Source organism: Bos javanicus, chromosome 3 (assembly GCF_032452875.1).
Source record: "Bos javanicus breed banteng chromosome 3, ARS-OSU_banteng_1.0, whole genome shotgun sequence".
Classification (NCBI taxonomy): domain Eukaryota; kingdom Metazoa; phylum Chordata; class Mammalia; order Artiodactyla; family Bovidae; genus Bos; species Bos javanicus.
Window position 1 is genome coordinate 13,020,670 of NC_083870.1, and position 27,233 is coordinate 13,047,902.

The 27,233-nt window shown below is 41.4% G+C and overlaps 1 protein-coding gene and 1 long non-coding RNA gene across 2 annotated transcripts in view; both read right to left on the bottom strand.

The window, feature by feature from the left end:
- Positions 1-4,123, bottom strand: part of LOC133239105 (CD48 antigen-like) — a 101,040-nt gene extending 96,917 nt beyond the window's left edge. The window contains exon 1 of the mRNA XM_061402666.1: positions 3,950-4,123. Coding sequence (XP_061258650.1) covers positions 3,950-4,004 — 55 coding nt within the window. The 5' untranslated portion in view covers positions 4,005-4,123. The remainder of the gene's footprint in view (positions 1-3,949) is intronic.
- Positions 4,124-4,841: 718 nt separating this feature from the next.
- Positions 4,842-25,909, bottom strand: LOC133239119 (uncharacterized). Its single transcript, XR_009733725.1, has 4 exons — positions 25,821-25,909; positions 10,892-25,681; positions 10,286-10,463; positions 4,842-5,588 (listed from the first exon to the last, which is right to left on the bottom strand). It is a non-coding gene; the product is annotated as an uncharacterized LOC133239119 (long non-coding RNA).
- Positions 25,910-27,233: the final 1,324 nt, after the last annotated feature.

A 27,233-nucleotide genomic window follows, 5' to 3' on the forward strand; every position in this document is an offset into this window, starting at 1 on the left:
GTTTTGGGTTCGAACTTATACACCGTTTTTGTGTTTCCTGTCTAGAAAATATCCTTTAGTATTTGTTGGAGAACTGGTTTGGTGGTGCAGAATTCTCTGAGCTTTTGCTTGTCTGAAAAGCTTTTGATTTCTCCTTCATACTTGAATGAAATCCTTGCTGGGTACAATAATCTGGGCTGTAGGTTATTTTCTTTCATCATTTTAAGTATGTCTTGCCATTCCCTCCTGGCTTGAAGAGTTTCTATTGAAAGATCAGCTGTTATCCTTATGGGAATTCCTTTGTGTGTTATTTGTTGTTTTTCCCTTGCTGCTTTTAATATTTGTTCTTTGTGTTTGATCTTTGTTAATTTGATTAATATGTGTCTTGGGGTGTTTCGCCTTGGGTTTATCCTGTTTGGGACTCTCTGGGTTTCTTGGACTTGGGTGATTATTTCCTTCCCCATTTTAGGGAAGTTTTCAACTATTGTCTCCTCAAGTATTTTCTCATGGTCTTTCTTTTTGTCTTTTTCTTCTGGGACCCCTATGATTCGAATGTTGTAGCGTTTAATATTGTCCTGGAGGTCTCTGAGATTGTCCTCATTTCTTTTAATTCGTTTTTCTTTTATCCTCTCTGATTCATTTATTTCTACCATTCTATCTTCTAATTCACTAATCCTATCTTCTGCCTCTGTTATTCTACTATTTGTTGCCTCCAGAGTGTTTTTAATTTCATTTATTGCATTATTCATTTTATATTGACTCTCTTTTATTTCTTCTAGGTCCTTGTTAAACCTTTCTTGCATCTTCTCAATCTTAGTCTCCAAGCTATTTATCTGTGATTCCATTTTAATTTCAAGATTTTGGATCAATTTCACTATCATTATTCGGAATTCTTTATCAGGTAGATTCCCTACCTCTTCCTCTTTTGTTTGGTTTGGTGGGCTTTTATCCTGTTCCTTTATCTGCTGGGTATTCCTCTGTCTCTTCATCTTGTTTAAATTGCTGAGTTTGGGGTGTCCTTTCTATATTCTGGCAGTTTGTGGAGTTCTCTTTATTGTGGCGTTTCCTCGCTGTGTGTGAGTTTGTACAGGTGGCTTGTCAAGGTTTCCTGGTTAGGGAAGCTTGTGTCGGTGTTCTGGTGGGTGTCCAGTAATGAGTTATGAGATGTCTATGGTTTTGGGGTGACTTTGGGCAGCTTGTATCTTGAAGCTCAGGGCTGTGCTCCTTTGTTGCTGGGGAATTTGCTTGGTATGTCTTGCCCTGGAACTTGTTGGCCCTTGTGTGGTGCTTGGTTTCAGTGTCGGTTTGGAGGCGTTTGATGAGCTCCTGTCAATTAATGTTCCTTGGAGTCAGGAGTTCCCTGGAGTCAGGGTTTGGACTTAAGCCTCCTGCTTCCATTTATCGGTCTTATTTTTACAGTAGTTTCAAAACTTCTCCTTCTATACAGCACCATTGATAAAACATCTACGTTAAAGCTGAAAAGTTTCTCTACTGTGAGGGTCACTCAGAGAGGTTCACAGTGTTACATGGAGAAGAGAAGAGGGAGGAGGGAGTTAGAGGTGACCCAAATGAGATGAGGTGGAATCAATAGTGGAGAGAGTGGGGTAGCCAGTAGTCACTTCCTTATGTGCACTCCACAACTGGACCACTCAGAGATGTTCACGGAGTTACACAGAGAAGAGAAGAAGGAGGAAGGAGACAGAGGTGGCCAGAGGGATAAAAGTGGGGAATGAAAAGGAGGGAGACAGATCCAGCCAGTAATCAGTTCCCTAAGTGTTCTCCACCATCTGGAACACACAGAAACTCACAGAGTTGGGTAGAGTAGAGAGGGGTTAGGGAGGAGACACAGGTGACCTGGTGGAGAAAAAGGAGAGTCCAAAGGGAGAGAGAGCAGTCAAGCCAGTAATCTCGCTCCGTAGTGAAAAATGGGTCCTGAACATTGGGTTCTTAAAGGTGCAAAATTGGTAACAAATACATAAAAGCAAAAATTAAAAATCTAGAGTAGAGTTTGGAATTTCAAAAATACGATGTTAAAGAAAAGAAGAAGGAAAAGAAAGAGAGAAAAAACGAACAAAGAAAAACAAGCAAGGTCACGAAAATTATAAAGAAAATACAGGTACAAAATCGATAACTAATACCAAAAAGCAAAAATTAAAAATCTAGAGTAGAGTTTGGAATTTCAAAAATACAATGTTAAAAAAAAAGGAAGAAGAAACATAAAGAGAGAAAACAAACAAACAAAAGCAATGTCGCAAAAATTATAAAGAAAATACAGGTACAAATTTGATATCAAATACCAAAAAGCATAAATTAAAAATCTAGAGTAGAGTTTGGAATTTCAGATATACAATATTATATAAAAGAAGAAGAGAATGAAACAGAAAAAAAAAAAAGTCACAGAAATTATAAAAAAAACTGTAGGTACAAAATTGATAACATATAACAAAAAGCTAAAATTAAAAAACTAGAGTAGAGTTTGGAATTTCAAAAATACAATGTTAAAGAAAAGAAGAAGAAGAAGAAGAAAAACAAGGTCAAAAAATTATAAAATATATATATATGAAGTTTGCTGAAGAAGAAAAAAATAGGGTCTTTTTTTTTTTGCAAAGTAATAGGTTGTAAAAGTGAAAATTAAAGGAACAATAGAGGACTTAAAAAAAATTTTTTAATAAAAAAAAAAGAAAGAAAGAAAGAATGATCGTAAAAATAGTAAAAATATATCTAGGACTTTCTCTGGTTTTGTTGTATGGTGGGTTCAGTTCATTTTTGGCTAGTTCCTTGGTCCGACTTATATTTCTCAAGATCTATAGGCCCCTTCCTATGTAGTCCGTAGTAACCACGGGGTTTTAATCTATTGCCTGTAGCTTCCAAGGTGTTTCCCTCTGTTATAACTTCTTCTGTTTGCTGGTCTCTTCAGTGTCTGGCTTCCGCCCTGACACAAAGGGGATGGTGGGGGAAATTTTTTTTTTTTTTTAGGCTCACTTGTTCAGTCGCGCTGTAGGGAGGGAGGGAGGGATGCTGCAGACAAATAACACTGGCGTGCGCTCGCAGTGCCTCAACCACACTGGGTCTGCCCCCACTCACGGCGCGTGTAGCCTCCCTGCCCACACTGCTCGGGCTCTAGGTTGTTCCGCCGAGAACAATCCGAGGCCGGCCCTGGGCTGCATGTACCTCCCAGGTCCAAGCCGCTCAGGTTCAGGCACTTGGGTAGTCCTCAAAGGCGCAGACTCTGTTGGGCCTGCATTTTGTGCTCTTCCCAGGTCCGAGCAGCTCAGGTGATGAGGTGTTTGGTGAACGCCAATGCTGCGACTTATCGCCTCCCCGCCACTCAGTTATCTGGGTGTAAAACTGGCGCACCTTCTCAGGCAGATGTTGACCGTCCAGACCCCCAAGCAGTTTTAGCTAGCGAAGAAGCCTGCTTACAGTTTTATAGATAATGTCTCTCTGGGGCTGCGATTGTCCCCTTCCGGCTCTGGCTGCCTGTTACAGGAGGGGGAAGGTCCGCAGCTGACTATCTCTGTTCAGTCCTTTGTTCCATGCGCGGGCCTGGTGGTGTCTTAGGTTGGGGCTGGCTTTTCGCGTGGTAGATATCCCACAGTCTGGTTTGCTAGCCCAAATTATTTTGCTCAGATAGCGCTCAGGGTATTCAGGCCAGATTCTTACTCTGAGAGATGCAGCCCGCGCCGCGCCTCCCTGCCCAGCCCCCGCTTGCTAATGGCGTATGCAGGCGTCTGCGCTGCTTATCCGCTGGGGGAGTTACCGTAGGGCTCGCAATCTGCGAGTTTTAATTGTTTATTTTTTCTCCCTGTTATGTTGCCCTCTGTGCTTCCAAAGCTCGGCACAGATTTGGCAGTGAGAAGGTTTCCTGGTGTTTGGAAACTTCTCTCTTTTAAGACTCCCTTCCCGGGACTGAACTCCATCCCTCCCTCTTTTGTCTCTTTTTTTTTTTGTCTTTTATATTTTTTCCTACCTCCTTTTGAAGAGTTGGGTTGCTTTTCTGGGTGCCTGATGTCCTCTGCCGGCATTCAGAAGTTGTTTTGTGGAATTTACTCGACGTTTAAATGCTCTTTTGATGAATTTGTGGGGGAGAAAGTGTTCTCCCTGTCCTACTCCTCCGCCATCTTGGCTCCTCCTCCATATTGAGTCTTGAAGTATAAGCTAAGGTTGTATGAGCCATCTTGAACTGCAACTATTAAAATACTGTTTATTTCATGGATATGGATATCTCATATTTTTAGAGATTTTTAAATAGATTTTAACTCCTAGTGTATGACTTTAAAAATGCAATTCACATTTAATAAGCATACATAGTGGTACTGCCTGCTTAAAATCTTTTGTCTTTCACAACCCTGCCATAAAAAGTTTGTAGACTACTCATATAGACTCTATTTCTTTGCCTTCTCTACCTTTTAATGGTTTTGATGATAACCATCCTATTTTCAGTTTTGCTAGTAGTTTTCTATAAATAAATAAAAATGAATTTGAACCTGTTTTTCCTCTTATCATAAATGCTATGCATAGAATGCTATTTCCTTTCCCATGTTCAATGAAAACTGACTATGTTTCGTCTCTTTCTGCCAATTCTCAGTTTTGGTTGATATAATTTGAGGTTTTATATACAGTTTATATGGGTTTCCCACATGGTACTAGTAGTAAAGAACCCGCCTGCCAATGCAGGAGACATAACAGACGTGGGTTTGATCCCTGGGTTGGGAAGATCCCTTGGAGGACAGTATGGAACCCATTCCAGTATTCTTGCCTGGAGAATCCCATGGACAGAGGAGCCTGGCAGGCTACAGTCCATAGGGTTTCAAAGAGTCGGACACGACTAAAATGACTTAGTAAGTACAGCACACATACAGTTTATATAGTTACTGAATCTTGTTTACTTTGTGTCTTCTGTTTTCCAAAAATTTAAAAATATTTACATTACAAGTTTGCTTCTCTAGCAGTTTAAGAGTAATGTGCTGAAGCGGGGCCAAGATCAAGTTGTTTTAAGAAAAAAAGGGGGGTTCAATGTCAGGATTTCATGTACTAAGACTGGAATTTAATCTAGAAAATCTCAGGAAAGTGGGAGCCAGAGCCATTTCTACTGTTTACATCATTCCCCCTATTTTAAAGCAGTGTTACAGCAAACTTTGGTCTGTCAGAAATACATTCAGCTGCTAGTAAGAGAGATATAATCATGATGGCCTAAATAAATTGCAATCTTGTTTTTCTCTTGTTTTCAGATAAACTCTATAAGAATCAATGCAAAGCAAGCCATGGTAATTCTATGAAGCACCAAGTTCCCAGAATCCTTATATTTTTCTGTTCATTGATGTGTGGTTTCCATTCTTGGGGGCTTCCCTGGTGGCTCAGATGGTAAAGCATCCGTCTGCAATGCAGGAGACCTGGGTTCGATTCCTGGGTGGGGAGGATCCCCTGGAGAAGGAAATGGCAATCCACTCCAGCACTTTTGCCTGGAAAATCCCACGGATGGAGGAGCCTGATAGCTACAGTCCATGGGGTCACAAAGAGTCGGACATGACTGAATGACTTCACTTCACTCACTTCCATTCCTGAGGTCACAGGATGGCTGCTGGAGCCCTAACCATCATGTACAAGTTCTGGACATTGCAAAAAAGAGAAGAAGGGATGGGTAAGAGGCTTTTTCTCAAGTCCCACCCAATGACTTCTGCTTGTATCTCATTGCCTTGCCCTGTATTATTAAGGGTTCTGAGAAATGTCCATTTTTAGTTAAGCACGTCACTACCACCAAATATATAGATAGAAAGGATAGAGAGTAGGTAGGCAACTAGGAGTTTCAGCCATAACACCCTTAAACATGATTCTTTGAGCATTTATATGGCTTTACTCCTGTTAAGATAGTTCCCTAGAAGTAGAATTTCAAAATCAAAATGTGCTTCCCCAAAACACTGTGCATGTTTACATTCCCACAAGCAGTGTATGAGAGTTCCCATTTTTCCATAGCCTTGCCAATATTGGCCATTATTAGCTTGATTATCAATTTGATATATGAAAATCGGTATCTTTTTCACTTTTCATTTCCCTGATAACTGGTGAATTTGAGCATCTTTTTACAAGTTAACTTATTGACTTTTACAAATTGGGGTTTGTCTAGGCAAAATACTCTTCCAACTAAGTCACCCTTCACCCCCTCATCCAAACTACCAAACCAAGACTAGGTTTGTAAAGAGTACTCAGAGCTAGAGATGTGTAGAAAGTTGATTGAGCCTATAAAGATAAGTTCTATGACATAGCGTCTGAAAGGGAAATTGAGTTTTATTCTGGACCATGTGAAATTCTAATGAGGAAGAAAAGGCCAAGGGAGACGCTTGTTAATCAGAGTCATAAGATCTGGGTGAAGAGAGAGACAGAAAAGTGATTGTTTAGGATGTTCTGGGAAGTTGTTGATTCAATTCCCATACTTGGCTCACAATGAGGGTCTTTATCTGGAGTTACTCCTGATAGCAGTAGAAATGTCTGAGAAGAGGAAGAAATCAGCTCAGTTCCTGCCAAAGGCTTGGTTGACTTATGGTATTACAGACTCATCCAGCCTGAATAGAAAGATACTTTTTTTTTTTTTTCTACCCAACATAAAAACCCCACATGTTCTACCAATTAATGACACCCCGTCACTTGTCACTGAATAACTCAAAGATAAAAAATTTGTCTGTTCAGGCACCTCTTGGAATTCACGCTTGCATAACTCATTTGACAACTTATTAAACATGCTCTGAAACTCACTTGTATATCCTAGAATGGTCAAAAGCCCTGCTTGGTCTTCAGTAATATTTGACCTCTACATCCTCATAGTCCCTTCCTGGGGCTTTCTCCATTGCTAAATCCCTCCAGATATTTCAGATCCTCCCTATTTGCATTCCACTGAAATGATCCAGTTGAACCAACCATCTTATTGGACTAATAACTTCACTGAACTTCCGGAGGTTGTCATACAAGGAATTACACTGCATAGCCTCTACCATTTTGTTGACACTCCCCTCGCTGTCTATTTCCTTTCAAAGTCAAGTTCTCCTGACAAGTGACTCTTCCCTTAAAGTGAGGTGACCAGTCTTTTCACTCCGATTGCCTGTCTCATGTCTTCAAGATGCCTTTCTCAATCCTTGAAATTTTGGTGAATAAGATTTTCTCCATCTAATTACAACTTCTTAGAAAAATATTTGTAGCCCCTTGCAAATTTTCTCCTACAAGTTGAGAAAGAAAAAACAAATCACAGTATTTACTTGTGGAACTGGGCTCCTCTGTCCTGTGTAATATCACACTCTCTGCTTTTTATAATGGTTAGAGAAGAACTCTTCTGTGGGAACACTTTCAATAATTCTGTAACTTTTTGGTCTTTTATGTCTCTGGCCCTTTTCTTGAGTACATGAATTAATCAAATATGGCTTTCCCTATCCAACCCAGGTACAAGTCCCACTGCATCAGTAGAATGCTTGGTTCAAACTGGGAAATATGCAACTGTTGTTTGATCGAATCTGGCAGCATTCAGGTTTAGAGAAGATCTTATGCCACTCATCCTGCCTGTTCAGAGTCAGGAACCAGCCTGGTATCATGCTCCTGCTCACTAGAAGAGAGTGGTTCTTTGGTGGGTGTGCTTTCTCTTACAAGAAGAGCAGAGTAGTTTGCCTACAAGGTGTCTTAACTGTAGATCTAAAACTACTCATCACTCTGACTCCCCTCATTTCTTGATCTTAATCTCTGGACTCCCAAGGTGGAGTTTGCTTCTGGTGCAGTCTGAAGCACAATACCCTCTCCTGATTTAGGTGAAACAAGTCAGTAGGATTCTTTTGCCTCCCAGGATCCAGGCAGTACTTTGGTTACACAAATCTACACCATATATATTAGGGCTTCTAGGTACTAAGGGCAGGTGTCATTCCTATGAAAACTTCTCTCCTTCGTCCCACAAACACAAAAATTAATTAGTGGATACTGTATATGTCAATGCTTCTTACAAATTTGGTCTGAGGCCTCTTCTGTGGTTAGAGGTGGGAGCTCTTTCTTCCACTACATGGAAGGTTGCTTTGTAGAAATCTAGCTTTAGAGGTTCAACATACTTCCATTGGTCTCCAGCTGAATTGATATCGTCCGCCTCCCATCCAACCCAATATTTTATAATATTGCTACCATCTCTTCTTCCTCCTCAAATTGCTCCATCAAGAACAATAATCTGGTGGTCCATCTGGTGAAGTCCAGGCCTCGTCTGGTCTGTAAGATCTTATTATAAATTCTCCTGCTATGCCATGGTCTAGTGAGCAATGCCCTCATCACTTTCATCATCTTACTAAGTAAATCTCTCTAATCTCAACACACATGTAGAGGCCTCTTCTTCCTCTTGAGCGATATGTGGTCAGAAACCTAATAGGCAAGTCTTTCTGACTGTCAACATTACCAAACATCTGTGAAAATCCTTTCAGACATTGACTTCACAGAGAAAGAGGCATTTGCAGCTTTAAACCCAGGTATGGTCTATAATGCTAGGTACTACAGACTTTCTTTAATCTCTGTCAATTCTATGTCTCCAAAGCCATACTGTGGAATGCCTTCAGTCACAGGCACTACATTTTTTGCTAATGTTTCTTATTTTTGTTAACAGCCTACCTGATGGTTGTTCCCTTAGTTGAAAAATCAGCTTCAGGAAACTCTTTTTCATTAGATGAAACAGGTAGGAAGCCCATGTCAGCCCAGTGTTGGTCACAGGCCTCCTTTCCCTTCCAGGAAAGTTTCCAGTTTCTAAGGAATTGTGGTTCTATTGGATGAACACTAACTTCCAGATTACAGATTCAGGAGTAATTTGTTAGAATTTATTCACTCAATTATGCTCACAAGACAATATTTCAATGTGGGAGAATCAAATGTATCTTATTTAAAATTTAATCATACATAGATATATGCTGTATGCATCTTGTCCCAAGTTCAACAAATGTTAAAACATATTATACCCAGTTATGATGCATTTACCTACAAATACAAAAAGACTTAGAAATCGTGGTGTCTCTTTCCTTATGACAGGGCATAAGGTAAGACAAAATTGCTTTTAACTTTGAGGGGATATATGGATATTCCCTGAATGATTAAACTCCTGAAAACTTTGTCAGAATCATCAATTTTTATGAGATTTATAATCTATTTTTCTTTTGTTTTCTGTTGTATGAAGGCATCTAAGGTAACTTCTACTTCCTTCTCACTACAACGGCAGGATGGAATCCCTATGGTAGATGAGCACAATGGCAGATAAAATGAGATATGATCAGCAGAACAGCTTAGATGCAAAACAACTTAATTCCTGTGGCTGGATGCAAACTGAGCAAGTCCATTCATAGGACACCCAGGAAGCTTTTCTTCAGCAGAACTCAGTGGGCAGCTCTGAGCAGATCATCTGCAGGGACAATAACATTCAACTTTAAGGGATCTGTGTGCTTGAGTGGGCTCCAAAAGCAGCCCAGAGATCAGGGAAGGAGCAAATTATTTTGAGCAAATGTTTTATATCTTCCAACAAAAATTAATGAACAGCTGTGAGGAAACAACTCTTGACTTAGTTATATAGGTGATGGAACAGAAAGCAAACACCTCTGCCCTCAAATTGCCTGTAGTCTATTGAGGGAGCAATAATGCTGAAACTAAGGATGCTGGTAGGCGCAACTAGCATTTATGGACAGGATCAGGTATGAAAGGGAAGTTAAAAGAAGAGAGAAGGTCCTTCATACAAGCTTCATCTGTTCACTTTTTCGAAAAGAAATAAGGAAAGCAGGTGTTTTACAGACTGATGAGTTCTGTAGGAGAGCCATCCAGGACCCAGACTCTGGTCTGTACCTCGGAAGACAGTGAATGTGGAAGCTGAAGGGAACATTGTGAGAGGCAGAGGGAGTTGAGGTGGCAGAGGCACCTGGGTCTCCCCATTTCACCCTGGATGGGTATGTGGTAGATGAGAATGCCATCAATAGACAGATTTATGGAACTCATCAGGTCTCATCCACCCAGATCAGATCTTCTCTTCTGTATCATGGAACCATTCAGTTTCCCTTCCAGACCACATGTTCAATGCCTTTTCAGAGAGTTTGCACCTCTAGTGTTTGTAAGCCTTTCCCATCTGCTTTTGGCTGTGTGGCAAATGAACAGTCTTTCTATTTATGGACCATGACTTTTGGGTAGATACTTGTCCATATTTGTTGATCTTTTTCTGCTTTCACTACTACCCCTACTCATTTTACTTTTTAAAATAGCATTTTAAAAACATTATAAAAGGAAAATAAGCTCTGATGAGCAGCATTAATATTTTTGTTACCATTATTGTTGTCCCAAGAACCTCAGTAGGGGCTGGAGGGATAAGGCACTCTGTCCAATCATCACTCCATGGTTCCTTCCCCACATTGCTCCACCCTGTTGGGTCCAGTTCTGGAACTTTTATTTTCATACACTGGCCAGAGTTCCACTGGAGCAGAATGACTGAAGTAAGTGGATCCCTGTGACAACAAGAAAAACATAATATTCACTGAGAGAGTGAGAATGAGAGAAAAGATAGAAAGAAAAGATAGTTGTAAGAGAGGATCTCAGGAAAATTGTCAGTCAGGAAAAACCAAAGTCCTTGTATGGATAATAGGGTGATTAAAAAGTGCATGAAGCTTTTCAACATAGACACAGGGTAGAGGAGGAACAGGAAGACGGCAGAGCACGGTCAAAGGACATCTCAGCTAAATTTAGGAACAGGCAAATGGACGCAGGACTGAAGTGCTCTGGTCACTCTGTAATCACAGTTCTCTGCCTGGCTTGATATAGATAAGGGAAAAGTAGAAAGACAGAAAAAGATGTTGTGTATATTAGTCAGGATACTCCAGAGAAATAGAATCAAAAGACTGTATATAGAGAGATTTATGTTAAGGAATTGGCTTACATTATTATAAAGGCTGGTAAGTCTAAACTTCAGGGTAAATGATCCAGGCTGGAGAACCAGAGATCTGTTGCTGTAGTTCAAATTCAAAGGCTATTAGGGGGGAAGACACAGGGAGGAACCAATGTTACATTACCCTATAGGGAAAGGAGATTAGCTCAGATCAGTAACTGCACAGTTCAGAGAGACAACCCTGCTCTCCTACTCATCTGGAAGAAAATGTTCTCAGATCCTTAGAATCCTCCTTTGAACTACAATCTGCATATTGTTGGAGTAGACTTAGTTATAACTCACACACTGGCAGGGCTGTACACGTGTTTGTGTGTATGTGTGGGTGTGTGTATGTGTGGGTGTGTGTACGTGCAGGTGTGTGTATGTGCAGGTGTATGTATGTGTGGGTGTGTGTATGTGCATGCATATGTGTATGTTTCTTTTCAGAGGCTAAGGTTTTAGTAAAGTTAGTTTCCTCTAATCTCTGGAAGTCTAACTGCTATAGGTTGAGCTTTCTGGCCAAGCTGGGGAAATTTAAAGTGAGTGAGATCTGAGATACACTTTTGTTCTTTTTGAATTAGTAATTTAGGCAAATAGGAGGCTGCTTTGTTTATATGGGGATAATGATGGTAACAGAAAAAAAGGAGAGAGAAAATATCGTACAATAACAGATAACCTTGCAATATTATCCATGGGCCCAGGTAAACTAGACAAAATTACTCCAGTCTTTCCCATGAAACAAAACACATTTATTGCCAGATTACAGATGTAGTAATAGCTTCTGCTTTCATTTCCTATGGGAAAAAATGATTCATCCCTTTCCCATCAAGCTGTATGTTGTAAAAAAAGGAACTTGATACGTTGCAATATATTAATAGAGTGGCAAGAGAGCTCTAGAGGATATACAAGGAGCATGTCCTCTGGTGTGAAGCCAGAGAGAGGCATGAGGATGGGGCACTGTTCCAGACAATCAAAATAAGGTGGGGGTGTGGTAAGAAGCTGAGAAAAAAGTATGATGACTTGGAGAACGCTTCTTCAGTTTCCTTAACAATAAGGATTAGAAACAGTGAATATTTAATTATTGTTTTCTTACCTCTGAAGGTTATGACAATAAAATGAAATTACTGCATGTGAGGTGCTTAGCATAGGAATTGACATCTTATAAGCACTGGGTCAACTACCCTAGGGAGTAGGAGAGGAAAAAGTCAAGGCAAAGGCCCAGGTTTCTGGAATAGGTCATTGACTGAGAGTAGGAACCTAACATTAGTTTGGAGATTGAAGACAATGAATGGGGCATTGACCATGTTGTAAATGACCCCTAGTGGAGATGCCTAGCAGAGAGTTGGATGCAGGGTCTGATGCTAAGCAGAGGGTGTAGGGTGGAGATATAAACTTGGACAGTAGCAGCATGTGAATGCTATTTGGAGCCCATAGAGTAGCTATCCTAGAGAGAGTGAAAATGCATTAAAGGGAGTCTCTGACAAAAACAATTGACCAAGATAATCACAATGGTATGATCACTCACCTAGAGCCAGACATCCTGGAATGTGAAGTCAAGTGGGCCTTAAAAAGCATCACTACGAACAAAGCTAATGGAGGTGATGGAATTCCAGTTGAGCTATTCCAAATCCTGAAAGATGATGCTGTGAAAGTGCTGCACTCAATATGCCAGCAAATTTGGAAAACTCAGCAGTGGCCACAGGACTGGAAAAGATCAGTTTTCACTCCAATCCCAAAGAAAGGCAATGCCAAAGAATGCTCAAACTACCACACAATTGCACTCATCTCACATGCTAGTAAAGTAATGCTCAAAATTCTTCAAGCCAGGCTTCAGCAATATGTGAACCATGAACTTCCAGATATTCAAGCTGGTTTTAGAAAAGGAACTCAGAGGATTGATCTCAGAGGAACATTTGATCTCAGAGGACCCAGAGATCAAATTGCCAACATCTGCTGGATCATAGAAAAAGCAAGAGAGTTTCAGAAAAACATTTGTTTTTGCTTTATTGACTATGCCAAAGCCTTTGACTGTGTGGATCACAAGAAACTGTGGAAAATTCTTCAAGAGATGGGAATACTAGACCATCTGACCTGCCTCTTGAGAAACCTATATGCAGGTCAGGAAGCAACCGTTAGAACTGGACATGGAACAACAGACTGGTTCCAAATAGGAAAAGGAGTGCATCAAGGCTGTGTATTGTCACCCTGCTTGTTTAACTTCTATGCAGAGTACATCATGAGAAACACTGGGCTGCAAGAAGCATGAGCTGGAATCAAAACTGCCGGGAGAAATATCAATAACCTCAGATATGCAGATGACACTACCCTTATGGCAGAAAGTGAAGAAGAACTATAAGGCCTCTTGATGAGAGTGAAAGAGGAGAGTGAAAAAATTGGCTTAAAGCTCAAAACTCAGAAAACAAAGATCATGGCATCTGGTCCCATCACCTCATGGGAAATAGATGGGGAAACAGTGTCAGACTTTATTTTTTGGGGGCTTCAAAATTACTGCAGATGGTGACTGCAGCCATGAAATTAAAAGACACTTACTCCTTGGAAGGAAAGTTATGACCAACCTAGATAGCATATTGAAAAGCAGAGACACTACTTTGCCAACAAAGGTCTGTCTAGTCAAGGCTATGGTTTTTCCAGTGGTCATGTATGGATGTGAGAATTGGATTGTGAAGCAAGCTGAGCACCAAAGAATTGATGCTTTTGAACTGTGGTGTTGGAGAAGACTCTTGAGAGTCCCTCAGACTGCAAGGAGATCCAACTAGTCCATTCTGAAGGAGATCAGCCCTGGGTGTTCTTTGGAAGGAATGATGCTAAAGCTGAAACTCCAGTAGTTTGGCCACCTCATGCGAAGAGTTGACTCATTGGAAGACTCTGATGCTGGGAGGGATTGGGGGCAGGAGGAGAAGGGGACGATAGAGGATGAGATGGTTGGATGGCATCACTGACTCGGTGGTCGTGAGTCTGAGTGAACTCCAGGGGTTGGTGATTGACAGGGAGGCCTGGCATGCTGCGATTTATGGGGTCACAAAGAGTCGGACACGACTGAGTGACTGAACTGAACTGTGACAAAAACACTGGGAGCACTGATATTGTAGAAAGCATTGAGATAGAGGAAGAGCAGCCAACAAAGGAGCCTAAGGGGGATGGTAGAGGGGTATGAGGAGGCCTAGGGTGTATGATATCAAGGAAACCAAAGGAAAAGAGACTTTAGGAAAGACTTTCTGACTTCTATTAGGAAAGAAGAGTCAACAGTGTCAAATGTTGGAACAGTTGCTGGTTATCTCGTGATGCTCAAAGGAGTAAGGGTGAAGGGATGCTGAGGAGTGAGTCCCTTGGAGGAACTGTAGAAGTTGCTATCATGTGGGAGAGGGAGAAACAGGACAATAGTTAGAGGTGCAAATTCAAGGGAGTGTTTAAAAGTGTACTGAGTACAGACAAGGCAAAGGCACCCCACTCCAGTGCTCTTGCCTGGAAAATCCCATTGATAGAGGAGCCTGGTAGGCTGCAGTCCATGGGGTTTCGAAGGGTTGGACACGACTGAGCGACTTCACTTTAACTTTTCACTTTCATGCATTGGAGAAGGAAATGGCAGCCCACTCCAGTGTCCTTGCCTGGAGAATCCCAGGGACGGGGGAGCCTGGTGGGCTGCCGTCTATGGGGTCGCAAAGAGTTGGACACGACTGAAGCGACTTAGCAGCAGTAGCAGAGAATGTTTAAGGACTACTGGAAAGGAGTTAGAGGCATCAGTGAAGCATGCCATAGAAAGAGGAAGTACATTAGACAGTAAAGTTCCTGAAAAGGGGCAAGAAGAAGGGGCTTAAAACACAGGTGAAAGTATCAACTTTAGATTCTAGGAGCTCAGTGTCATTTGTGGGGGCAGAAGAGAAAGCGGGAACAGGTGTAAATAAATGTGGGTCAGTTAAAATTTAAGTGATAGGGATTTGAAGGCATCACTTTTTCTTTTTCCCAAAGAAAGTATTTTATTGTGTTTAAAATTTGGGGGGAAAGTTATTTATAAGAGTATAAAACATGGTAACCGAAACTTCTGGGTTGAAGTTTTGAGAAGTAGTGCCTCATCTGGTCCTTCTATCACTCACCAGAGAGATCAATCATAGCTCTTTCAAATTCTAAGCCAACAGAACACTTTCATCCTTTGTTGTTTCAAACACATGGTTGCAGAAGGCCTCACTTTTTAAATGCATTTGTTCATTTTTGTCTGGACTGTCTTTGTTGCTCCGAATGGGCTTTCTCTAGTTGTGGTGAGCAGGGGCTTCTCTCTGCTTGCTGTAAGGGGGCTTCTCCTTGTCGTAGTGTCTCTTATTGCAGAGCGTGGGCTCTAGGGCACATGGGCTTCAGTAGTTGCTGCTCGTGGGCTTTAGAGTGTGGGCTCAGTAGTTGTGGCACCTGGGATTAGTTACCCCAAGGCATATGGGATCTTCCCTGACCAGGGGTTGAACCCATGTCCCCTGCATTAGTAGGTGGACTCTTAACCACTGGACAACCTCAGAAGTCCAAGGCATCACTTTCTGACTTCTATGTGTGTTTCCTGATAAACAGGAGGCTCTTTCATTACCCAAGAGTGGCAAGGTAGAATGGAGGATTGGAAGGATATGAAAAAAAGTTAGTAGTATAATGAAAAAAAGTTAGTAGTGTGTTAAAAAATAAAGATGAGCTGTGGAACTCAATTACTTGGATTTGAATCTTGGTTCTGATACTTCCCAGCTGTGTGGACTTGATTATATGATTTAGTCTTTCTATGTCTCCTTTTACTAATCTGTGAAATGAGGATAATGATAGCTATCTCACAGTGTGTTTTTGAGGATTCAATGAATCTAAAGCATGTAGACTAATTAGGACAATACATGGCACATGGCAAGCACTCAATAAATGTTTGGTTCAGTTAAGTTCAGTTCAGTCGCTCAGTCGTGTCCGACTCTTTGCAACCCCATGAATCGCAGCACGCCAGGCCTCCCTGTCCATCACCAACTCCCGGAGTTCACTCAGACTCATGTCCATCGAGTCAGTGATGCCATCCAGCCATCTCATCCTCTGTCGTCACCTTCTCCTCCTGCCTCCAATCCCTCCCAGCATCAGAGTCTTTTCCAATGAATCAACTCTTCGCATGAGATGGCCAAAGTACTGGAGTTTCAGCTTTAGCATCATTCCTTCCAAAGAACACCCAGGGCTGATCTCCTTCAGAATGGACTGGTTGGATCTCCTTGCAGTCTGAGGGACTCTCAAGAGTTTTCTCCAACACCACAGTTCAAAAGCATCAATTCTTTGGCGCTCAGCTTTCTTTATAGTCCAACTCTCACATCCATACATGACCACAGGAAAAACCATAGCCTTGACTAGAAGGACCTTTGCTGGCAAAGTAATGTCTCTGCTTTTGAATATGCTGTCTACATTGGTCATAACTTTCCTCCCAAGGAGTAAGTGTCTTTTAATTTCATGGCTGCAGTCACCATCTGCAGTGATTTTGGAGCCCCAAAAAATAAAGTCTGACACTGTTTCCACTGTTTCCCCATCTATTTCCCATGAAGTAATGGGACTGGATGCCATGATCTTCGTTTTCTGAATGTTGAGGTTTAATGTTAGCTGTTACTAATGCACATTATCTTTAAATAGCTACTAAGCACATAGCTGAGTGCTGAGTGGTGTTAAAGATTGGTTGAGGCTGCTGCTGCTGCTGCTAAGTTGCTTCAGTCGATAGTGTTAATTCATAATGACTTTGTCAAGGAAGGTTGATGATTCTTCCAGGCAACTTGAGTACAGAGGTGGAGGTGAGTTGGATCAATCTAGGATTGCCAAGTAGGTGAGAACACATTTTTATTCCAATTTATTTGCTCATTTCTCCCTTGATCTATCACTATTTATGTCCTATGATAAATTTGTGCAGAATGTTTAGCATGGAAATTAGCTAATACTTAGATAAATACAATTCTTCCTCATGACTTTCCATCTGAATTATCCTGAGAAAGCTTTAACTCAAATTGTCAATATATTTCACCATCAATATCAATATTATAATATTACAATGCCAGTTGTTATGGACTGAACTATGTCTTCCCAAAATTCATATGTTGAAGCCACCCCAGTGTGATTGTCTTTGGAGACACAGCCTTTAAAGAGGTAATTTAAGGTTACTGCTACTGCTACTGCTGCTTCTAAGTCGCTTCAGTCATGTTCGACTCTGTGTGACCCCATAGATGGCAGCCCACCAGGCTCTCCTGTCCCTGGGATTCTCTAGGCAAGAACACTGGAGTGGGTTGCCATTTCCTTCTCCAATGAGTGAAAGTGGAAAATGAGAGTGAAGTCACTCAGTTGTGTCCAACTCTTATCGACCCCATGGACTGCAGCCTACCAGGCTCCTCCATCCATGGGATTTTCCAGGCAACAGTACTGGAGTGGGGTGCCATTGCCTTCTCCAAATTTAAGGTTAAATGAGGTCATAAAAGTGGGGTCCTGATACAGTATGATTGGCATCCTTATAAGAACAGGCAGGGACAGTAATGATGTGTGCATGTGCAGGAGAAAGACCACGTGAAGACATTGAAAGAAGGTGGCCTTCTGAAAACTAAGAATAGAGGTCTCAGGAAAAGCCAAACCTGCCAACACTTTGATCTTGGACTTTCAGCTTCTAATACTGTGACAAAATTCCTATTGTTTAAATGACATTCTGCAGTATCTTGTTATGGTAGCCTTAGCAGACTAATACACCTGTGTTACAGCATACCTCTATATAGTGGTAGGTACAAACTGAAAAATAAGAGCCTGCTCCCTGAGGAATATCCTTCTTGTTTGTAGATGGAAAAGTTCTTGTTGGCATTTTGTACCCCGGACGGTATGAGAGAATATGCCTAGTTTCAGGTCATTTCTGCATTGCTTCAATTCCCCCCATATTCACTAATTCCGTGGACCCAGGTGGCTACCTCAGGTGAGTGAACCAAGAAATATACTTGTCAGTTTCAGTCACTCTTACTGGAAAGGGGTTCTTTTGATGTGCTTCAAAATTCGTTCCTTATATTCCCATAGTCATTCCTGTGGGGCCACATTCCATACAGATATCATATTAGAACAGTTTTCCATTATACTTCTACTTGATTAAATGGCTAGACCACTAGCCACTTCCCTTGAATCAATAAAAAGTCAAACTTGAACCATTTTATTTTTATTTCCTTCAATCAAGCTGTTGTCTTTCCAAGCAAGATGTCAGCTATTCATCGTGGAACTGCCATTCATAAAGCAAGCAGATTTTTGTTGGTCAATAGTTGCTCATAAGCCACTTGTCAAGTGGCCCAAGTGGCCATAGGATTTAGCAATTCCCAGGTGTTTCCAAAGTTAGGCCGTGGGGGAAAGACTACACCTACTTATGAATTCTCCATTCTCTCCTCTAGTAGCATATTCATCTATAAATCATTTCCATTTTATTTTGGAACTCTTCTTGGCATTGTCCTCTCTGTTAGAATATTTCTGATATTGCTCAAGACATTTTGAGTATTTCAGTATAATTTTACAATTTTCAGTCATAAGAGCAATTTTAACTAGCATCCAATAGCAAGCTTGTTGTCTCCCAAATAGTTGCCTCTCAAATTTCTGGTCCAAAATCCTACCAGCCAGCAGTGACTTTTATGTATTATTCACTGACTATTTCCTTAAGCCCCTACTCTCTCCTCAACATGGGGCTACTGTACAGAAAATTTGTTTGTGTTATCACTACAGTGTCAGCTACAAATTGGCATTTGCCATCTACCTCTATAAGAATTAAATCATGTGCTGCTGTAGCTGATGACTTTCAACATCTACTGAAGGTATTTCAGAGTGAAGAGTAAAAATGAGGCACTCTGTGCTCTGGGAAAAACTGGCAGAACAAATCTTCATATAGTTAGATATTTTCAGGAGCTGATTTTATGAGCCTAATTCTTGTATTTCCTCATATCTAGTAAAGCACTAAATTCCTTTAAGGTGATGATTGCTCCTAATGATAGCAGAGACCTTTTACAAAGAAATATGTGTTTGATTGCATGTACTACCCCTTCACCAAAATCACATATATACTGATTTCTCCCTTCCCTACCCGTCTCCCTACCCCCATCTTTGGAGCAGTTTCTCAAACCTATGTGAGATACTATCTCCCTGGCTATAGTCCTCATTTGGCCCCAAATAAAACCCAACTCACAACTTTCACTTTGTACATTTTTTTAAGGTGTCACCAGCTAGATACCAATTGAGTATTAAAGTACTAATCTCTTTTAGCCCACCAGATAGTCTATGCCATTTCAAATGAATGATTTGTGGACCCAGGCAATCTTATTGTTTCTCACTTAGCATGTTCTATCAATATTGACTGAATGGTATATGTACATATCTCTTCTATTTTACAGTATTCATAGGGGAATCATTTCCAACTTAGACATGATATTCACCCCCATAATATATCAAAGCAAAAGAGTCAAAACATTTTTTCATTGTATATATTCAAACATTCTAATTTTCATCCAAACTGTCACCATAATCTCATCACCTGTTATATTACTATATCCCCCAATTGAACTGTAGCCCCTATTAGGATTTTGTCAATCGGTTTTGGAATGACAGTTAATGGGAATCCCAGTCAGAGTTTCAGAAATAGCATTTCTCTACTCCCTGACCATGTTACCAACCATATGCCCCTGGGTCTCCTTTGGTCAGTTCTTCTCTTGAATAGACAGTAGGATCATTGCCCCAGGTGCTTTGAGGTCAAATTTCTCATTCTCAACTTTGTTTTCTAGATTTTTAAATTTCTCAAAACTAGAGTGAATAAAGCAGATTTTTGGAGCTCCTTAACTGTTGTGGGACCAGCAGGGGTTCCCATTAGTCCATCTAACTTCCAAGAGAGCTGCATTGACATTTTTTACACTATTAAAATCTGCTTTATTCATCTCACTTCTTAAAAACCATTTAAAGATTTCCCACCCTCCTAGGATGTTCCCTTGACTCTTCTCATTCAGTTTCACATTCACTTGTAAATTACTCTAATTCTGTTCATTATCTGTTGTTTCAGCATAATTTCTCTTTTGGATCGCAATCCTGAGGCTAGCAGTTGTGGCTTGAAGTGTTTGGAATTCAACGTTGGCCCAGCACCAGGATACACCCTAGCATTCTCTATAATTTTTATTTTAGCTATTACAGATAATAATTACCAATGGATTGAATATCTAGCCTTTTTCTTGCTACTTTGAATTTTCTCATGCATTCAATAAACCAGCTCTTCAGGAGTTGGATCCATCATTTCTAAATTTAATTGACAACTTCAACCTCTAATAACTGGATTGCAGCACAGCTGTAATTCCATACTACTGGTGACATTGAGGACATATAGGAATCAAAGATTTCTCGTCCTTGGCCTCTCATTCTTAGTTTTCTCAAACCATTCTTAGTTTTCTCAGTCTTTCCAGTGAGCAAAACTGTTGCATGGAGTCCCTCTTCCGGCACCAACTGTGAGAGGCAGGCTCACTGTTAGGTTAGGAGGCACTGTCCACACAAGAACACTTACACATCTGGCACTAACTGCAAGTCCAGCCACCCTCAAGTTTTGATAGCTTTGTTAGAACGACTCATGAACTCCTTTTTTCCCTTTCTAAAAAACATTTTTAGTTGTGGTGGTCACAGAACTCCTTTGTTACAAGGACTGTGAAAATTTCATATTTTATGGCAAGACAAAAAATGTAAACTTAAAAAATGTTCTCTACCCTTTGGCCATGTCTCCTCTTCCATGTATTGTGTATCTGCATTGTGCATTGGCGAAACCTTCCCATGGGCAGAAATACCTTTTCAATCTTAAAGAACAACATTCTCTTAGTGCTAACAAGAAACCTCCTTAAAAGAAACATTGCTTCTTAATCTATAAATGGTCACAATGACCCATCACTTTGTACTTAAAGATCTGGATTTTGAAGATTGGTATCTGCAATGATATCAATTTATATCATTTAATGCACAGCCCTCTGTCTCAGAAGCCCGTGTAACTGTGTTTTGATGTCTAAAGGGCAGTACAGTTCTTGGAGCTTTATGAGAAGCTGTTCCCAGGTTATAACTCTCAATTTGGCTTGAATAAAATTTTCTACACAGGGAACTGTATTCAATATCCTGTGATAAACCATAATGGAAAAGAATATGAAAAAGAATATATACATTTCTATACAGCAGAAATTGGCATATCATTGTGAATCAACTATACTTCTATGAAATAAAAAAAAAATCTATTTCTTTCTTAGACTGATTTTTTTTCATCAGCAGGACTCAGGACTCACAGACTCACTGAAGTCTATTATATTCAAGTGTTGGGTTAGTTGCTCAGTTGTGTCTGGCTCTTTGCAACCCCATAGACTATAGCTCACCAGCCTCCTCTGTCCATGGAATTTTCCAGGCAAAAATACTGGAGTGAGAAGCCATTCCCTTCTCCAGGGGATCTTCTCAACCCAGGGATCAAACCCAGGTCTCCTGCATTGCAGGCAGATTCTTTACCATCTGAGCCACCAAGGAAGCCCCAAGATTACAGTTTATTACAAGGAAAAATACAGATTAAAATTAGGGAAAAATACAGAGGGCAAAGTTCAGAAAAACATAGCATCTCATCATGGAGTCAGGATAGCATTACTGTTTCCAGCATCAATGTGTAACAATACACACAGCATGTCAACCAGGAAAGCGTGCTTGTGCAGATTCTCAACATCAGGAAGAAACGAGAGCTTAGGCCTGTACATGCAAGGGACTTCTTTTAATGGAAGAGGATAGCTTTATTTCTTTGCCAGGAAAAGGGGTATATAGCATACTCTTGCCTCTAAAAACTATGTGTCCCAACTTGGACAGGACAGCGAGAAGTTTTATAGTAATGGTTCAAAGAGCATGTGATCAGCTCTTGGACTTTCTTCAGACGAATTGGTGGTGAGGTAAGTAGGAGTCTCCATTATCAACCTTCAGGTTCCAACTGGGGTCTACGTGCTTGTGGGCAGCATAACGTCATTAATCATTAAATTTTCCCATCTGGAGGGGGTTTCAGTATCTGCAAAACAGCTAAAAAATATTATGTAAAATAGATAGTGGGAATTTGCTGTATAAAACAGGGAGCTCAATTGGGTGCTTTGTGACAACCGAGAGGAGTGGGATGGGGTGGAAGTGGGAGGCAGGTTTAGGAGGGAGGGGACATATGTGTACTTATGACTGATTCACATTGTTGTATGGCAAAAACCAATACAACAGTGTAAAGTAATTATCTCTCAATTAAAAATAAATTTGTAAAATGTCAGACAATATTTTTGTGTGTATCTGTAGATGGGGAACTAGGACCTTGTCCCAAGGCTACACTATTGTTTATCTTACTGTTTTGTTTCCTCCTGGTCTCACATCCTTTTCTTTCTCTAATAAACAACTGCTGGAATCTCAGGAAGGTCATGGAAGCTGAATGAAGGCTGTTTCTTGTAATCAAAGAAAAGGAGACACAGAAGGGCTTTGTGCCCAGAAGCTGCATGGGGCCCTGCTCAGTATCACTTTCAATAAATACCCACCTCCAGGTAAAAGGAGAGCACTGAATTAGGTGAAATACGGACATCGGTGGAAATGGGCTCCTCCAGGGAGCCACCAAAGAGGCCAATAATGACAGTTCTTTGCACAAGAACCTTTAAAAAGAGCTCCAGCCCTGTTCTGCTCTTTCAAGTGGCTGCTAGACTGCTAGTTTTACCATGAATTCAAGCTGTTATTTTTCAAAACTACAAGGGAGGTACAGAGTAAAGGGTGGGACTGAGGCAAGTTAAAACACCACAAAGCTCTCTGTTCTTACTGAGACTAAGCTGTTTTTCTTTAATATATTCCTCTTGGGGTGCTGCAAGCCGTTGGTTAATTTTCAGAGTTCTGAAAAGTACTCTAATGTTAACAGGTTTTCCTTATTTGAAACCAAGATTTTTTTCCAAGTTAGATATTTTCCAGTTAAACTTACAAAATTTATTGCTAGTTTTTCTTCCCTAGTGATATTTCCATAGATTCATAAATCACTTTTGTCTTTTCAAAATTCATCCTCATGGTACACTGAAAAGAAGCTATTAAATGTCTTCCCTATCTCCACCCCTAGAACTGCAATTTGTGTTTTTAATACAATAATTTGTCTGTATCAAGAGGCTACATTTCTTATTTTTGTATCAGCTGTAATTATATCTCTTTCATGAGATGCTTTTGTTTTTTCTTATCTGATTGTAATCCCAGAGGTTCCTTACCTTACATACTAAAAAATATAAATACCAACAAATAAAAATAACAGGTTTTCTCAGTGCTTTTATGGAAAAGAGAATTTTGAAGGCTTTTACCCCCACCATTTTCTATACTTTACACTTTAACATGTGTGTTGAATTATATTCTTTTCTCTTCTTAAAGCTAAAGTTGTTCAGTGTTTATATACTCCCCCTTTAATGATCCATTGAAACCACCTGTTATCCTGGTATTATTTTATGAAATTTTGTTCTTTTTAATTAAAAATATTTTTAATAGTAAATAGGTCTAAAGGATGAGGGAAAGAGAAACAGATATTCAAAGATCATCCTCCTGTGAGCCTGCTCCTAGAGCTGCTTTTTCCTCCCTATAACCTAGCCCAGTGTGGTTATCTTGGGCGCAGTGGTCATGAAAAAGAGTACATGCTCAGAGCATGTACTCCGTCTTCCCCTTATCCTATCCCTTATCCTTCCGGGTTGCAGTATCCTCCCCATATCTTCTTTCTTCTCAGGCTTCTCACAGTCCTGACTTGAGTTTCTCAGAATCAACACTCTCCTTCCCTTCCTGGGCATGTCCATGTTTAAGCTGGTGCTGACAGCTTGTGAACATCTTGCCAGGGCTTCCCAGGTAGCACTAGTGGTAAAGAACCCACTTGCCAATGCAGGAGACAAAAGATATGCAAGTTCAATCCCTGGGTCAGGGAGATGCCCCTGGAGAAGGGCATGGCAACCCCTCCAGAATTCTTGCCTGGAGAATCCCATGGACAGGGGAGCCTGGCAGGCTATAGTCCACGGGGTTGAAAAGAGTTGGACATGACTGAAGTGACTTAGCAGCATGAACGTGTAAGGTGGACAAGTTATTTAATCCTCTGGACATCTGGGATGCTTATTCATAAACTACGTGTAATTCTTAGATAATACAGTTATTCTGAGGGTTCAAGTCAATGTATTACAGATTAATTGAAATGATGCATGTAAAGCCATATAATATTAGTAAATATTGCCAAACCTGGAGGCTATAGGGTCATAATACTGATTCCCAGAAAAAGTTAAATGCCAATATTTGCACTGGGGATGTGAAGAGATCACACTCTGAATAAGAAATTGCTTTGCTCATACCGTCTTATGTAGGCAATCAACAAGTTGAAGTTTATGAAAGGTCAGAAAGGAAACTGGCTCATTGATTGCGGCTGAGAGAGAACCCAAGCATAGTTCAGGCTTTCTGTAAAGCTTGACTTCAGTGCCTGACCACAGGTTGACACTGGTGGTCAGGTCTGCCTGAGGCAGAGCTGTTAACCTAAGAAAACAGCGAAGCATAGTAAGTAGGTGGATATAAGGGTGGGATGTATGGAAACACCAAGGTAGTCATAACTGCAGGGAATGAGGCGTATCTAACATAATACCAGACAAATCATAGACCATGGCTATTTCCACATTTATTCTATAATTATTTACTGAGTTCACACTGTAGGTACTGAAGATGAGATGAAAGGCTTTTCTCTTCAGTGGTGAGGCTGTCTCCTTGGAATAAATTTGTTGGCCAGAGGTCAAATAAGAACTGATTTGCTAGCTCCACCCTGGAAGAATCATGTAAAATGCCCCTAGAGCTCGAGCTTTTACTTTTCTCTTGCCTCTGTCCATTCTGATGATTTCTCGGTAGCTGCACAGGTGGCAGGCTGTTGGGAAGCCCAGTACAAAATAGCCGGTTGGAGGAAGTCCTTGGGAAAATGGCGAAGGGCCAGAAATACCCTGGCTTGATGTACCCAGGCAGAAAAACATCTCCTGCCTTTGATTATGCCTGGCGCCAAGATTTAATAACAAATATTAAGGATGTTACTTGAGAAAACAGGTTATGGGATAAGCTCATGGGTCACTTAGAGTGCGCTGTCCTTGAAATATTTTTACTGATTAGAGTATACAGCGCTCTGCTGGCTGTATACTCTAAGCTCTTTGTTCCTACTTCTATAAAAAGGCTTGACTGCAGAAATAAACTTGTCAGTCCTTGCAAGAGACTGTCCGAGTGTCCTTCTTTCAGGTTCGTCGCTTCCAAGTCCCGGGGAGAAAATCCCCAACATAGGCAGCCTGCACTGAGGCCCTGCTCAGGGGACCCCCATCTCTACTGGGCCTCTTTGACCCTGGGATATAACAGCCTCCTCCTTAGTGAGTGGCCTCGCCTCCTGGGAAGGGAGGGAATTGTGTAGAGCCAGGGAGAGGAATGGCTGACTTCTAGGAGGGCTCCTTGGATTCTGATGTCTTTGGTATACAAAAGGAGAAAAAAGCACTGTCTTGTAATTTGTGAATGTGCATTTTGTTTAGAGCTCTGGGATGAACAGAAAAAGCAAAATGGCCTTATGGTGGTGACAAGGCTGCAATGAGAGTACCATTTACCAGGTAGTTGAAGCTATTTTGTTGCATTAGCAGAGAAGTCACTAGAATCTGGAGTGTCTCTGTGTCTGTTGGCAAGGAGGGAGGTAAGAAAGCCGTTTGCCTTATGGGCTCCACACACAAAGAAATGGAGGCCGGATCTGATGCATGAGTTCAGAGGTTCCTGTGGGTTGCACAATGTGGTATTAGGGTAAGAACAGTCAATAAAATTTTGTGTTAACACATATGAACGATTCTAGTTTTATATTATTTAAATACATGTTAAACTCAATCTTGTTTACTACCACACCTTCCTCTAGTACCTTTTTTTTCTTCCTCTTTAAAGATTAGCATCTTTGTAGATCTGAGCGCTTTGCCTTTCTTCTCTAAGTCTTCTTTAAACTTCACCGCAGCTGGTGCTCACTGTCAGCACCTGGGTGGGTCTCCCTGAAGCCTGAGGACCGAGCCGCCTCTCTCCCTGGTTCCCTCCTTTTCAGCAAGTGGGGAGTCTGGCTGGACTGTTGTTTAACCCTCAGCTGGCCAGAAGCCCCTGTTCTGCTAAACCCCTCTAAGTTCTTTCCTTCCCTTTTCCCAGGATAGGCAAGTTGGAGGATGAGCCTCCAGGAGCTTCTCAGATCCTGGTGATGAGACAGCAGTGCTGGAAGAGAAGCCCCTGGGGAGGTCAGAAACAGGGTGGGGAGCTGGTGGGAGCTCCTGCAGGGGAGAAGCTCTGGGCTGGGAGCCCGCAGCCCTGGTGCCAGGTGTGGCTCTGCCCTGTGTGACCCAGGGCAGGTTCACCCCCTGGGGCATCTCCTGCTCTGTGACAGGAGGGGGCTGGGAATGTCCCCTCTAAGACCCCTCAGAGTTGTCATGTCCTGGGATTTAGGACATGTCATGTCCTGGGATTTAGCCACCTCTCCCCAAACCGGCTCTTCTGTGGGGACTTCAAGGCCTCTGCTCTGTCTCTTCACCCTGTCCTGTTCTATTCTTGTATCCTGACAGGGACTGACAACTGGTGAACCTGTTTAGGGAAGCACCTTCAAAGAGAAGACCCCTGACCATCCTGTGGTCACTTCTCAGCTTTCAAGGAGAGAGGGGTGCTCCTCTTTAAGCATCCCCTTGGGAATTCAGCCTGGCCCTCTATTTTCTCTGCCTCTGCTCCTGAGAGGGATCTCGGGACCCAGTGTCCTCAGACGACCTGCTGAAGGACATCACCTCCACCCCACACTGTGTGAAAACTTGGTCTACAAACCACCCTCAAGAAAATATGCTACAGGCTGGGCCCCTTAGAAGTGAAGTGAAGTCGCTCAGTCGTATCCGACTCTTTGTGACCCCATGGACTGTAGCCTACCAGGCTCCTCGGTCTATGGGATTTTCCAGGCAAGAGTACTGGAGTGGGTTGCCATTGCCTTCTCCAGGGGATCTTCCCAACCCAGGGATCAAACCCGGGTCTCCCACATTCTAGACAGATGCTTTACCATCTGAGCTACCAAGGAACTTAGAAGCAGCTAACTAATAATTCTCCCCAAGGTTTCTCAGTTCCTCTTGGTTTAGCAGAAAATTTAGCTACTTTCTTGTGGATCACAGGTGGTGAACTCTCTTGCTAATGCTTGTGGGGAGTGACACAAACATTGCTTTGGCCAGAATTACCTGTGAAAATCTCTTAGGAAGGTAACATTGGAGCCTAAAATATTGTTCCTCAGTCAGACCAACTGCTCCATTTCCCCTTTTGGAAA